Below are 16,038 nucleotides of genomic sequence, written 5' to 3'. Positions count from 1 at the left end.
AGGTGCTAAAAGCAAACATAGCCACTATATAGTTAAATTAAAGGTTATTAAAAATGCTTCAGTGTGTTTAATGGTACCTCATATTTGCTTAATAAACCTTCTTTATGCATTCACTGAATTTCTTATGGTTTAATATCATACCTCTTTAAAATTGCATAAGTTTGAAACTTGGCTATTGTGTGACAAGATAGTGTCACACACTAGTTTTTGTAAGTTGCAGGTTTTTCTTTTTCTCTTCTCTTTGGTTTTGAGCTAAATATTAATAGGAAAAATTTTGCCAATTTTTTAGTGAGATTTTCATAGAATATGTACATTTTTATTAATTAATTCTAGTGATAACATTTTGTTGGATACATAATTTGGGTAATAGGAATACATGTTTCTTTCTGCGTATGTGTGTTCCTTACAAAAATCTTCCTAACTGTCATTAAACATTATGATGTGAGTATAAATTACAGGTTGAAAACATAGCCTAACCCATACACAAATAAGAATGTTAGAAACATCTTGCTTTAAAGATGGGCCAGAAATCTGGCTGTAGTAGAATTTCTGGTCAGCACACACAGATGTCTATGGGGAGTTTAAAACCACCTTTTTTTTTCAAGAATCAATTCAGGGGTATTTCAGGCTGTACTTGTAATCTTCAAGTAGAATGGAAACTGGGTTTTGGAGTGAGTCAACCCAAATAGCCTTATCATTACAGACCCATGAATTTTTTTTTAAAACCTACCATTTTGAGTTCTTATCTTGCTTCCCACTAATGGCAGAAAGGTCAAAAGAGCATTTACTGTGTATCCCAAGTATAGACTAGGTCACTGCTAAACATTCAGCTACATTTGTGATTTTTTGATTTTGGAGGTAAGAATACTCTGAAAGTGCTGTGCAAAGGGTAGCAAGAGTTTTATCAAATATTTTGGAAAAAGAAAAAAACCTGAGATGTAATCACTGAAAAAACAATGCCTAGGTTGGAACTGAGGTTTTGGCTATATGCAGGGGACTGAAGGTGGTTTTCAAGTCCTGGTTAAGGCATCTTTTTCTTGACCTGTACAATTCCACCTTCTCTCAGACTGACCAGTAGAGGGCACTCGACACAGGGAATAACAAGCCGGACGGCGGAGCGCCCCTGACTGACATCCTCTCTGAACCTGTATCTTTGCACTCTGCTCTGTCCTCACTATTCCGTGTCAGTTTCCCTGCGTTTTGATTTTGAAAGTCTATTTTAAGTGTTTGGTATACCATCCTAAGTCTGTTTTAGGTTGAAATGGAGCAAAAATAGTTAAAGGAAAAACTATGTAGCCATATTGTTGGCCAGCATTGCCCACCGTGGAGGGAAGATAAACATTGCTCAGATGGGCGTTCGGCTTTCATAAAATCAGCAGCTTGGGGTGGCATCTAGCTCAGCATACAGCCTAGGATTTAAAAAAATCAAACGGAACAGTTACGGTAGTATAAAAATGATCATTTTCAAAGTCAGTTTTGGCTAGAATCCTATTCTGCTGAAGTGGGAAATGTCTTCATTCAAATATATTGTCACTAGATTTCAGACAGCTACTGCAATTTTAAGCATGGGTGTTTAGAAACCCTATGTGGTGGAAATTCAGATTCTAGATTAGAGAATGGAAAAAAATAACTTGAATCTGAAGGAAAATAAAAGGGAGTTATAGACATTCTCCAACAACAAACTCAAATCGACTGTCATACTATTATTAGCTCACTATAATCCACTGGAATTGGATTTTACTTGGGAATATAACCTCTTAAATATGAAACCTCTGCTAGGCTGTAAACTTGAGGGAATGAACTGTACCTAAGTTAATTTTGGGCACATAGGAGACCCTCAATACATAATTGTTGAATAAAACATTTTATCAACAGCAGTCTGGAAATATCTGTCAGATGATAAGAAATAATTTCTTCAGGAGAGAAAGTAGAATTGGAATTATGGCCTGAATTCTAAATTTCCTATAAATAATAAGTATTTAGTCTAAATTTTATGCAAGTGCATGCCTATACCTAATATAAATTTCTCTGCTTAAAAACATATTTAAATTTACTTACATTTTTCTTAGTCTTTCTTCTTTTTTTCTGTACTTGTATCTTTGGCTGGCCTTGGGTGACCTTATTATTAAAGACAATCCCCCACTTCCCTTTATTTATATGTGTATTTACAGGTTAAAATCCTTTTAGACTTAACAAGGAAGAGATTATGGTAAATAAGGATTTATACAATTAAGTTAGGCTGTTTTAAAAAGGCAAGTAGAAGAAATGGTCATTGAAACCACTAAAGGATAGCATTTATGTCACTACGTCACAGTAAATACTAAACTGAATAATATGAGGTGTTCACCAAGATTTTGGAGTTGGGACCTTTCCTCTTTCTTAGTAGGGATGGGCTTTCTTTTACTTTCTTTCTTTTTTTCTTCTTCCTCTTTTTTTTTTTTTTTTTTTTGTTCTGTTTTGGGGGAGGGCAGTGCGGTGGCAAAATCCATATGGATCTAGAGAATAAATACCTTGAGTCAAACTAAGTAGTTTTTAAATATTGAATTTAAAAAATCTTTCATTTAGAAATTTAGAGGACTAAGCAATGATTAATGATAGATCCCTAAAATGTTGCCGATAGTTAATAGGAAGAAAAAGCATTAAAATGCTTTGCTTTTAATAATATAACCATCAAACACACTATTAAAACATAAACTTTTAAACAGACTTTTCCACTAGTATTAAATTTTGCTCTAGTGATTTGTTACAGACTATAATTAGCTATTTTGACAAAGAATGTATCTAATAAAAATTTATTTTTCATTGTATCAGATAATAAGGAAAGACAACACATAACCTCACTCAGACGAACAATTTGTTATTTCAAGTGTGAAATCTAAATTGCGATTCTAAAATAATTACAGATTAGACTATGCCATCCATCTACTTTTTAGGAAAATAGTTCTTTGGAAAATCATTTCATTTGTTTCTGTTGTGTGCTTCCCTGGCTTGATAATTGAATGGTTTTTCCATCCTCAGAAAAGACATTTTTCAGTAACCCAAATCCTCAGCTTGGTTTTAAGTGGGCCAGGCAGGAAGCTCCATGAACCAGGGGTTGTACCCTAGCACCATACAGGGCTGCTCAACTAGTATTTGAATGAATGAACAGTGAAATGCTTATCAAATTTAATTAGACAATATTTTTGAACTTAGAAGTATTTCTAAAGTTCTATTTGCTTTTGTTTCAGATTAAGTGTCTTCTGCCACCCTCTGCTTAATGAGTATGTCATGTGATATCATGAACAATGAATTATTTAACCAAGGAATGTATATCTTACGGTCAAAATTCCAAATTGGGAAACATATATGCAAAAGATGGTCAATGCCAGTTCTCTCATGTTTTTACCATTTGGCATCATCTACTGTAGCTTTAAACAAACTGTGTGACTATAAATACACCTCCAGTTTTATTTACATATTTTTGATATTATTAGAAAAAAAAATCAAGCCTAACTAAACATACTTTCCTGTAGTATATTGGAATGCCAGACTTGAAGCCAGACGACGTGGATGAGGCCAAGTTCTATTCACCAGGGACGGGTGTGAAATTGAGCAAAATGTATAACCCCGCTGGTCCTTTACTGAATATTCAAAAGGCTGTTGTGGGATAAGAAACTATAAGTACTCTGTATACATATGGCCCTTTTTTTTTTTCTATTCAAATTTCAAGAGAAAATAGTTGAATTGTTGACTCTCCTAGGCCAGTGTCTATAGGGGAGTGAGACTGTTTTGAGAAGAAATTAATGGGAAGACACTTGGCACATATTCTCCTTGTTACCAAATCTAGTTATATCAGGATAATACTTGATCAAATACTTGCTTCAAAGCAGCTGGTTGTGTCACAGTGGAGAAATTTCTAGTGAAAATGTTTAGAGATGAATCAAGTCAATTCCAGGGACCCACTTAGCATATTATCCTTGTGTGTGTGGTCTGGCTCAGGACACACGTTGTTGCACCCATTTCTATCCTCGTAGGATTGGACTCAATCTTTGACCTCAAACAATATTGTGGCAATTTGTGCTGGTTGTTAAGAGAGTCAGAAAAATCAAATTAGATCAAATTAGCCATATGTGGAACTGAGTTATTTTGTAGTCATTCAGATAATTCTCACTTGTAACAAGGGGTGAGCGCTCTCAGCAGCAGAAACCTCCAGTGGCCCTCAGGGAACCAGTCTCTGTTCCTGCCATTCATGCAGTGCATCTCAAACTGGGGATCTATTTTTCCAGGGGATACAAAGGACGTATTTAAAGTTATACAAGTATCCATTTTACTAGTTGGTAAATAATATAAAACATTATTTTAAAAATATTTAAACATATGGAATATATAAAATTATGAAGTAAAATGCAGCATTTACATTAATTTTTAGTGTAAAACATAAGACTTCAAAAGAACTCTGTGCTTGGGACATTCCCAGACCATTCCAGGCACACATGTTTATTCTCTGCGTTACGTGCAGTTCGTGGAAAAGGCTTAGGAAGTGCTACACAAGTGCATCCTGGGAGCCTTCAGTCCCCACACTGCCTCCTTGTGAAACACCGAAGTCAAAGATGTTTTTTAGAGGAGCATTTTCTTTTTTCCCTAGCTGAAGACTTTTAGCTCAGAGGAACTAAGAAAAATGGAAGGATAAGCTTTCCATGGGTTGTACTAGAAAATTCTCTAAAACTTATAAAAGTACCTTAGAATGAAGAGAAAAAAGATTTTGGGGAGGATGCTTCTAGGGAGGAATGTCTAGGATTCTTTGACTAGGCAAGCTTTCTAATATTAAACATTCTGGAGCAGTGTTCTCAGCAGAAGGCCTAACAGACATAGGAAAGGTGGGCATCAGTCAACTCTTAGCGCATTAAGACAAGTCCACTTATACAGAAAGATGAATAAAAAGAGTTGAGATTCATCAATAAGAGATGTTTGAAAATAATTGCTTTATGAGACTATGTAAATAAAATGATTTTCATAAATTATTTGCTATTCATCCAACAGCAGATATACCTGCTTGACCTTGAAAAACTATAGATAGAAAATTCAAACACTCTATTTACAAAACTGATCAATATTTAGCTTTAGACACTGAAATAAGTATGAGTAATGTAAATATCAACGATTAATGACCATAAACTCTTAAAGGTTATGTTTTGAAACAAACATGAAAATCACTAAGAAATTCTAAGCACAGTGAAAAAAGAAATGTTTAAAATAATTTTTAGCAGTAGGTCTGCTTGTGTTTCAACTAAGATCAAAACTTGTTTTCTTATCTGAGATATAATGACCAGATTCTGTTAATGAAGAAATGTTTTTCTTTAAAGTCTTAAATAAGAGTCTAAATATTTGGGCTATATTTTCCTTTTAAAAATAAAATAAAATTTAGAATTTCTTCTTTAAACAATAAATTGTGCTTGAAATTTGGCCCAGCATCTTCCTATTTCCCTGAATTTTACACACACGCGCGCACACACACACAGACGGGTTCAAAGTGCTGAGGGAAAATCTGGACCTTCCTGGGAGACCAAGGAATCATATTAAAGTCTTATGGGACCTTGGAAACAATTTTGTCTTGATTTTTACTGGGGCAAAACTGAGACCAAGAGAGGTTGTACAGGCTTGCCTAGAATCACACATCTGGTGGCTGCAAATTTGGACCAGAGCCTTGATTCCTGTGAAGCAATGTGAATTAAGATGAACTGGGTTCTAGCACAGACTTCACCAACAGGGCAATCTCTGGTCAGTGCCTTCACTGCTCTGGATTCCACCATTCCCAGTAAAAATCTCTGAAAGTCATTTTGAGCAAAGAGAGTCCCAATCACCCCCTGAAAAGGTTGGAAATGCAAGGGGGTGTTTCTAGTTGCTGTAATTATAGGAGGGTGTGACTGCCATCTGTGCTCTGGGTTCTGTAATTCATATCCAGCAAAAGGAACAACTTCCTCCCACACATTGCGGTGTCCCCCCACCTCACATCCCATGTTGAGAAATATAGGGTGACCCGTTACCACGCCTGGGCTCTTTTCGTAGCAACTCATTTCCCAGCCAACTCTATGAGTGGCAGTGGCAATCTCACTTAAATGACTCTGCTTTTAGTTTGTCAAGTCACTTTTTGGAATTTCCATTTTGGCATATCTGTATTCTATTTTTAGAACTTTAGTTAGAAAAGGTTATGTTATATTGGATACAAGTGGAAAATACAGTCATCTTTAGGTGGCCAAAATGCATTTCTTAAAAGAACTAATTTCCAAATGTAGACTGCCATTAAAAACATTTAATCGTATGATATAACCTTTTAAATAATTTCAGGTTTTAAAAAAATGCATTCCTGTAATCGGCTGTGGCATGATATATAACTTATTGGCAAAATTTCAAATATCTTGATATCTGGTCATTAAATCTTGCCCATGTCTATGATTTATAAATGAACCACAAATGCCACAACTAAGCAGAAGCAAAAAAGTAAAATGCAGCCTATGAATTATATCACAAATAAATAAAAAATACTGTATTCCTTTAAACAAATGTACTTATAAGAGCTTTATAACTCAAAGCAAGATATGCGAGATGGTTTAAGGAGAGGTTGCAATTTTGCAACAGGAAGTCTGTACAGCTCCTCCAGGCAGTAGCTGTGAAGGAAATACCTGTGTCTCAGAAACTTGTTTCCATGTGTTCATGACACTTTTGCATCCAGGCCCCATTATTTACAAAGTTATGCATTTTGCAAGCTCACAGTACCTTATTCCTCATAATTATGAATGCATGCAATGACATTTCATCCTTTCATATGAAAATTCTAAGCTTCATTGTAACATAAATGTTAAGACTTGAAAATCGGCCTACAATTTGAAATGAAAGGATCAAAAATGTCAGACATTGCAGAATACTGGTTCCTAATAGAGCTCTTTTTATTTGTTCACTGTTCTTCAGTCATTTTTGTTGGTTTGTTACAAAATTCAGTCTTGACTCTTTATTTAAACAGTATTTAAGCTAAACTGTTCATGCCATGCAAAAATAACATTTTATGCACTTTTTTTGGGGAGGGCTTCCCATTTTTTTAGTTCACAGGCATTATTAACCTCATTTTTAAGAAACAAGTTTTTTTTGTTTTGTTTTGTTTTTTTAATTTATTGCTTTTGTAACTAGTCACATGCTGGTTTCTCGTGTGGGACAATAACCTGTGTCTCCTGGGTTGGAATGAATTTCTGGGGCAAACAAGTGGTTTTCCATCTTGCACCCTTCTTGACTGTCCTTTTTGACATCACTCACAGCATGGTAAATGTCTTGCCTACAGTTGTGACCTGTGTCCTGCAGGGAGGAAGAGTCCACACTGCCCTCTTCTCTTAAAGGGTCTCTCCCATCACTAGGCTTATCTGCAAAGCAATTTGGGCTGGAGTCCACCTGCTTCTCCTCCCTTGCCCCTGGGAGCTCTAAGAAGTCTTCGTCTTCACCAGTATCTATTTCAGTGAAGCTCCTCCTCTCTCTTGAAGAGAAAGGGAACAGTTTCTGCTTGGGAAACCTGGGAGACAGCCCTTTGGAAGGTCCCTGACAAGGTGCTGAAACCTCAGCACCCAGCAAGGGTCTGTCTCCCTGGGAGGGGGTTTCTTCTAAGAGGATGGTACTGATGTGCCGCGGGGTGGTGAACGAAAAGTCAGCTGTTGTGACTGGCAGTGGCCTGGCTGTGCTGGGTGGGGTCTGTGGTGCACTGCCTCTATTTTCCTTAAAGTTCACTTTGAGGGATCTGGACTTTAGTGGCTTGCTGCCTTTTAGAGAGCTCTTAGGACTGTCAGTGGCATTGTCAGACTGCAAAGGACTATGTAGCCCACACTGGGAGCCACTGGCATCGAGGTTCACAGTTATGTCGACTGGGGCATACTCCAGCATGCCATCCCTGGCAGCAGGCCCTTTCTCTCTGGATAGAGTTAGAAACGGGGGGCCCCTAGCTCTTTGGTGCTCTTCTGTCCCTGGGAGGTCTGTTGGGAACTTCATCTGCAAGTGAGAGGCAGAGGGCGGCGGCAGGGGCGATCTCTCTGTCTCTGTGAAGTCGGTGGCACAGCTGGTGAAGCTGTCGATGCTGGAGGTGCTCTTCATGTCCACAATGACCTCGGTCTGTGCCACGGCCAGCTGCTCCTGTGGACATACCACTTCTTCCATTTCAATCTCTTCTTCATATGCAGATGGCCTCTCAGGCTTTTCTTGGCAGTCTGTGTTTGGGTGAGAATGAGGCTGTGTCTTGGTGATTTCATTGTACAGCATCTCCAGTTTCTGGGCACTCAGATGCTGTGGGCTGGAGGAAGACGTGTTGTTCAGCTGCTCGTGGGAGTCTTTTTGGCTAACCTCCTGGTACTTATTCTCGAAAGACTTGTTGGAGCTTGTTTCCGACAGAGCCTTCCTGGCCCACTTCCACCTGCTTGGCGACAGGTGATTATCGTCGGCGGAGTCCTTCGTGTTGGCGGACTCTCCGGCCTTCTCCACAGCCACATCTATCAGTTCCATACTTCGCGCGAAGGCATCTTTTAAGTTCATAGAAACGATGCTTCCATTCCTTTTGGCCCGCTCAAGAGCCTCCCTCCTTTTAATTGCTTTCTCTTGGCGTTTCTGCTCCTTGTAAAACTCAGAAAAATTGTTCACAATAATTGGGATAGGAAGGGCAATAACCAGAACCCCAGCAATACAGCACAGGCCTCCCACGATTTTCCCTAGTAATGTCTTAGGGTAAATGTCACCATAGCCGACAGTGGTCATGGTGATGGTGGCCCACCAAAATGATGCAGGGATACTGGTGAACTTGGTAGCATCTTCATCCTTCTCAGCAAAAAATACCAGGCTGGAAAATATCATTATCCCCATGGCCAGAAACAATATCAACAAGCCCAGTTCATTGTAACTCCGCCTAAGAGTGAAACCCAGAGACTGCAGGCCTGTTGAATGCCTGGCGAGTTTCAGGATCCTGAGGATGCGCATGATTCGGAAGATCTGGACCACGCGCCTCACGTTTTGGAACTGTAGCACGCTCTTGTTGGACTCCGTGAGAAAAATGGTGACATAGTACGGCAAGATGGCCAGCAAATCAATGACATTCAGTGGGCCTTTGAAGAACTTCCATTTATTTGGTGAGGATAAGAATCGCAAAAGGTACTCCATGGTAAACCACGCAATACACACAGCCTCCACATGTGCTAATTGGCGGTTGTCATTGAGTTGTCCAAATTCGTCCGTTTCCTGCAGCTCCGGCAGTGTGTTGAGAGACAAAGCAATGGTGGAAAGCACGATGAACAGGATAGACACGATGGCCAGGATCTGGAAAAGAGAAAAGTTCAAGTCAGCAAATCCTCTTAGTTGCTTAGGCAGCTAGGCGACAGATGGGTCGGTGATTCTTTTACTAATATAGAATGCTCCAAGTTCTTCCAAGAAGATTATAAGAAGGTAATTTTACAACTTAAAATTCCCTAACTAACACAAATACTTCACTTAGAAGCCTAATGTACATTTAAATTCCATTCCCCCTCCACGCTCATTGTTCTTAAGAACATGTGTATAGGCATCCACCATTTGGATGAGGGCCACGTATGGTTGGAATAGTTTTTGCAGAGAGTAATTATCTTTCCTCTCTTAGTTATCTGTAATTTTTCTCTCTTAACCACCTGGTTTGTGCTTTGTTAAGGGAATTGTCTCACATGCCACATAAGCTAGACAGAATTGATGATCTCTAGGAATTTCATTCTACAATTAAAAATATAAACTCAGACCGACACCTGGAGAGAGAACATGGCACTCAGTACAACAATGCTTCTTCTAAGAACGGATACTATTTACGTGGCAAGCACTGACATCAGAACCAAGTCAGCATGGCCATTGTCTTCAGATGTGTGGACTTCTGACCAGCATCATGTGGAAAAGGATATACACACTAACTTCAAAGAGTGCAGGAAGGTTTCATAAAGAAGAGTTTGAAGAACATCCCTGATGATTTCACTGCAGGGCTGACATTCCAGGTGGCGTGATGTCAGACATGGAAGAAAAGAGGAAGAGCTTAGAATGAAGTAAGGAGAGGACTAGTGACTGGGTTTTAGAGTCAGGCAATCTGAGCTCTGACCTTGGCTTTACTACTTATTGGGTGACCTTGGGCAAGTTATTTAACCTTTCTGTCTCAAAGTACAGATCTGTTGAATAAAGCCAACAATTATAGCTACTTCGCAGCTGTTATAAAAATTACGTGGCACACAGACATCACTAAATAAATGAAATAACCCAGAACTGCAGTCTGAAAGGACAAAGGCCAAGGACAGGTATGTGGAATATCTGTAAAGCCATACAGGACATAGACAGCCCAAGTGGGGATTTTCTCACCAAACCCCAGTGTTCTAGATGCATGGGGCAAGCAGAAGGATGAAGATTTGAGGGTAATGCAAAGGAAGTGCTTCTTTGCTTAGTTAAATTGTGTATTTAGCATTATCAATTTTTGGTGGAGAAGGAGACCTCTCTTACCTAGTTTACGTCTGGCTTGGTTTCATCTGACCTTTGCCAGTGACCTTGGCAGGTGTCATTGGTTTCAGTTATCGTATGTAGCTCTGGGAAAAATATTCTGACAGTGACTGTTTCATTTAGAGATTGAACATCTAGTAAACATTTCAAAGGGCAGTGATTAGATACTTTAACGCCACACAGCTCAGTACACATTAGATTGTTAAAAAATTAGTTTACTCTCTAAATTTCTCCACTTCTGGGTCATTCTCCTTTCACTTCCTCCTTTCTCCTCTTTACGTTTTTTTTTTTTTTTTTGGAGGGGCGTGGGGAGAGGGGGAAAGGTCTTGCTGTGTCATCCAGGCTGGAATGTAGTGGTGCAATCTCGGCTCACTGGCTCACTGCAACCTCTGCCTCCTAGGCTCAAGCGATCCTCTGGCCTTGACCTCAGCCACCTGAGTAGCTGGGACTACAGGTATGCACCACCACGCTTGGCTAATTTTTTTTTGTATTTTTCGTAGAGACAGGGTTTCGCCCTGTTGCCCGGGCTGGCCTTGTGATCCACCTGCCTCAGCCTCCCAAAGTGCTGAGAGCCACTGTGCCTGGCCCCTTTACATCTTTTATTGTTTTCTTCTTCCTCTTCTTCCAACTTCCATCTTTCCTCCTTAAATTGCTATAAAGTGAAACAATAGTATAATGCATTTCAGAATGTGTTGCAGAGTAAATAAAGATTTACAGACCTTTAACTTAATTAGTATTTTATACTTTTTTTTTCTTAGAACTAGGTTAAATACTTTCTACTTGAGAGCACTTCAGAATTTCCTTTAAAAATATGGATCAGTGAATCACAACAGAAAAATAAAGGTCCTCTTTAACTCCTCTAACAGGCTGTGAAGGCTAAAGTTAGAAACTCCCTTGAGAAGATTTAGATAAATCCCTGGCTAATAGATTCAGATGGTTTTAAAGGCAAGTTGGGAATGCTCACCTTGAATGCCAACCCTCAGAGGCCAATGGCAGGGTAATATGTACCATATTCTGCCACTAAAATATTCCTGAAAAATGAGTAGTCAGATCCCATCCATTCCTGTGATCTTATCATAATGAACCAAGGTATTTTTTGGGAGGTCACACTGTTGCTAATATATCTTTGGGCATTTTAAGTGTTGGGCTTACTGCCATTCTTCTTGTACCGACAATCCATACTCCAGATTTTCCATATCTAATCTGTTCATTTGTTAATTTTGAATGCATTTTACTGATGTTTATCACTTCAAAGAGAGGAGAGAAGTAGAAATGCAAATGAATCCATTCTATTGTCTTCCACCTTTTGGCAAAGGATAAAGGGAAAGGTCCGAGGGTGCCTTCAGTCGTTGATTCCACAATCAGAGCTAGACTGTAGGTCACTTTACTTCTGCAGCTAATTTTGGGAAATCATGACGGAACACAGTAGAGTCCTGCTGTAGTCTATTGTCTAGTTGGCCACAGCTTAACAAATATGACCACTTTAACACTCGGAAATTTGGCATACGCACAACAGGACTTAGGGCACATTCTTGAAGACAAATAGTTACTAAAGGAAAAACTAATCATTCAAGCCCTTAGCCGTTCCACACTCACGTTAAAGAGAACCATAGTTACTGAAGTGCATTATTATCTGTCTCATGTTGAAATTCAATTTGTCAAAACCCATTTGCTCTCAGTTTAGAGGAAGGACTTATTTTAAACATCTTGTGAAGCTTGGAGCTCTCCCAGAAAGACATCACTTTAGACAAATGATTCAATAAATACCAAGGTGATGTGTTGGTGCAATGAGCCAAATGCAAGTTTATTGTCTTATTGTAGAGTTTTTTTTTTAACACAATAAATATAATAAATGTGAAATTTTGCTTTAAGCTTGAGGATGCACTTCAAAACAAGAATATTTACTTTATAGCAAGCTCTTGTAGCACTTATGTGGCAGGCCAGGTCTCACTAACGCAGGTCTCCATAACAACTGTTTGAGCACTGACTGAGTGGTTAAGTTATATACTAAAAGCTGAAAGAGCCAATGCCCTTATATAAAGGCTGGAGTGTAACAAAAGCCCACCAAGAGTTTTGCCCAGGCCTTTCCTGGACCTTGAAGCATGACAAGATAATGAAGGAAGTCTTAACAGGACCTGTCTAGGATTAAAGAAGTTTTATTGGGGGTCTAAAGGAAACTCCCCAGGCCTCCACAAACAAGTTTTTTGGGGGTCTGAAGGAAGTCCCCAGACTTCTGTGATTTAGCAGGAGACAAGGGTAACCACCCCAGCACCTGGACCCATTTAGATTAGGTAAATTTACTGAGGCTCCAAAGGAAGGTCTTCAGGACTCAGGCCTTTGTTATAGATTAAAAGGTATCAATCACTTTTGTCTTTAGATGAATGCACACTTACATGTAGATATATAGCTGAGAATGTATATAAGCTCTGGAAAACTTTGTAATTTTGAGTTGGTCTGGGGATAATTTCCAGGCCTTCTCCCTGGTTACAGAAATAAACTCCCTCCTTTCTCAATTCCTCTGCATTTCATTATTGGGCCATGAGAATAAGCAGCCTGGTCCTTGGTTTGGTCCAGGAACACTTAGGTATTGCTTCGCTTTCACAAGTTAGAATCTCACTGTCTCAGGTGTTTTTTTGTTTGCTTGTTTTTGAGACAGTGTCTGACTCTCTTGCCCAGGCTGGAGTGCAGTGGCACGATCTTGGCTCACTGCAACCTCCACCTCCCAGGCACAAGCGATTCTGGTGCCTCAGCCTCCCAAGTAGCTGGGAATACAGGTGTGTGCCACTATGCCCAGCTAATTTTTGTATTTTTAGTAGAGACAGGGTTTCACCATGTTGGCCAGGCTGGTCTCAAATGCCTGGCCTCAAGTTGATCCACCCACCTTGGCCTCTCAAAGTGGTGAGATTACAGGCATAAATCACCATGCCCCACCTGCCTCAGGTTTTTAATCCCTTTCACCTCCAACAACTGACCTCTAGAGCTGGCAGGAGTGAACTATTTCAGCTCTAGCAAAGAGAATTATGTGTGCATATGGCCAGGGAAGTGGAGATTCCAAACAATTAACTGCGTGATGTTGGTTAAACCCTTTGGAAATTTGGATTAGGTCATCTGCAAGGTCACTCAACCTCCAACATTTGGTGATTCTCTGTCTAAACTAAAACATTTCACTAATTCCAGTCATGTCTGTCAACCAAACCCAGGACAAGTCACAACTGTCATTTTAGTTGGATGTCCAAATTAAAATTTTGTTACATAATGAGCAAAACATTCAAAAGAGAAGACTGAAAAACATTGCGCTGTGTATGTCCTAAGCATTTAGTTACTGGGAATAGACATTCTTTCTGGATACAACCTGTTTTTCCCCCTTGAATCACTTGGATGATTACGTGATTTCTTCACTTAGACACAGACATTTGCAGGATCACAGGGAGTTCAGAAGAGGGCTCCCAGCACTCGCATTAGTAGGTACCAACATTGGCTGTATTGATTTCTGTTTGTGGGAGGAAGTAAAGCAGCTGGAGACCTGCCTCAATTGAACCAGCTTGTTGATTTTAGTCCTTTGAAGATAATGGACGTTTTGTGGTGGAAAGAAGCACAGGACCAGGAATTCAAACACATGGTTCTACCTCCGCTTGCTGCATGCACAAGCCAGGTCCCTCTCTGAGCTTCAGTTCTCTCATCTGCAAAATGAGGTGCCTCATACTTGCCTCGGTTGCCTCAGAGGGTTATTAAGGCTCAAACTGGATCGTGTGCATGAAAGCATCCTACCAAGTGCAGAATGTGATAAGTGTAAGAGATGCTGGAGATATGTTTGGAAAATGCCTTTAGCCAGCATTGGGAAAGAATAAAAAAAAAACTGTTTATCTCCCAGTTAAATACAATTCCAGAACGATTTAGTGCTCATTTTTAACACTTTCAAACACATTCACCTAAGCAATGGTTTGCATGACAAACCTAGACAATTGAATCTTTTTTTCCTTAGGACTAAACTATCTAGTTTGCAGTGTTTATTAAAGAGTTAAGCTGAGGTTTCTCCAGGTGAACTTGACCTGTCTCATGTCTTAAAATATGTTTTTTATAAAACTGTATGTGTGTGTGTGTGTGTGTGTGTGTGTGTGTGTGTGTGCGTGTTCCATGTAATCAAAAGTAAGCCCCACAGGAAGGTAATAAAAGATCAAAAAATGTAAACTTAAGAATGCTGCATATTCCATTTAATAAATATATATTTGCAAGCATAATTTGTTAAACTACCACATACACGTACATACAACATCTTAGATATGTGGAGATCTAGAATAAAATAAAAAAGTGGAGGTGGCTCATGCCTGTAATCCCAGCACTTTGGGAGGTCAAGGCACACAGATCACTTGAAGTGAGGAGTTCAAGACCAGCCTGGCCAACATGGTGAAACCTTGTCTCTACCAAAAAATAAAAAAAAATTAGGTGTGGTTGCGTGTGCCTGTAGTCCCAGCTACTTGGGAGGCTGAAGCATGAGAATCACTTGAACCCAGCAGATGGAGATTGTAGTGAGCTGAGATTGCGTCACTGCACTCCAGCCTGGGTGACAGAGGAAGACTGTCTCAAAAAAAAAAAAAAAAAAAAAAGAAAAAGAAAAAGAAAAAGAAAGTGAACAGAAGTCCTCACTTTTCTCCTTATCAGTTCTCTAGCTCTTTGAAAAGATAATTCATGAAAACCTGAGGGAGAAAAAACAGATTTTGAATACTTGGAGTGTTTTGAATTTTTACACCAGAGTATTTATGGCTCTATTCAGATTCTATAACACTTTTCTTTTTCCTGTTGGAAAAGTGTTTTCTTTGGTCTCAGGATAATGCTAATCATAAATCTTTTTTGCGAGGGAGGCCTTAAAGGATTCATGGAGGTTTCTACACAGAAAAGGGATAAAGGACATTACAGACTGAGGAAAACGGTGGGCAAAGGCTTTGAAGCCCAAAAGATGATGGTTTGCTCAAAAAATTCCAAGTACTTTTGTGTGGCTGGGGGCATCCATAAAGAGGCATGACACATAGGGGTTTGTAATTATTTCAGGACTGCTGCATATAAGGGTATAGGCTATAAACTGGTCAATTCCAGAAAGAACCCATCAAGAGATTATAATGTGAATGATGCCTCCACCTTTTGTGCAGTGCACAACTTGCACAACCAATTGCGAGAGCCTTGATTTCAGAGAAATGAGTAGTGTGGTGTGGTTGAATGCAGGTGGAGGCACAGAAAAGAGTGGGGGGCTGGTGTGGTGGCTCACACCTGTAATCCCAGCACTTTGGGAGGCCAAGGCTGGTGGGTCATCTGTGGTCAGGGGTTCAAGACCAGCCTGACCAAAACAGTGAAACCCTGTCTCTACTAAAAATAAAAAAATTAGCCAGGCATCGTAGCATGTGCCTGTAATTCCAAGTACTCAGGAGGCTGAGGCAGGAGAATCGCTTGAACCTGGGAGGTGGATGTTGTAGTGAGCCAAGATCACACCACTATACTCCAGCCTGAGTGACACAGAAAGATTCCATCTCAAAAGGAAAAAAAAAG

General features: G+C 39.5%; 1 protein-coding gene across 1 annotated transcript in view; it reads right to left on the bottom strand.

Moving 5' to 3' along the window:
- Positions 1–2,444: 2,444 nt before the first annotated feature.
- The window catches only part of KCNB2 (potassium voltage-gated channel subfamily B member 2), a 408,762-nt gene continuing 395,168 nt past the window's right edge, over positions 2,445–16,038 (bottom strand). Inside the window, exon 3 of the mRNA XM_008000864.3 lies at positions 2,445–9,315. Within this exon, the coding sequence (XP_007999055.2) occupies positions 7,162–9,315 (2,154 nt within the window). The 3' untranslated portion in view covers positions 2,445–7,161. The remainder of the gene's footprint in view (positions 9,316–16,038) is intronic.

This window comes from Chlorocebus sabaeus, chromosome 8, assembly GCF_047675955.1.
Source record: "Chlorocebus sabaeus isolate Y175 chromosome 8, mChlSab1.0.hap1, whole genome shotgun sequence".
Lineage (NCBI taxonomy): Eukaryota > Metazoa > Chordata > Mammalia > Primates > Cercopithecidae > Chlorocebus > Chlorocebus sabaeus.
The sequence above is the reverse complement of the archived record's forward strand: the minus strand, read 5'-3'. Positions and strand labels throughout refer to the sequence as shown.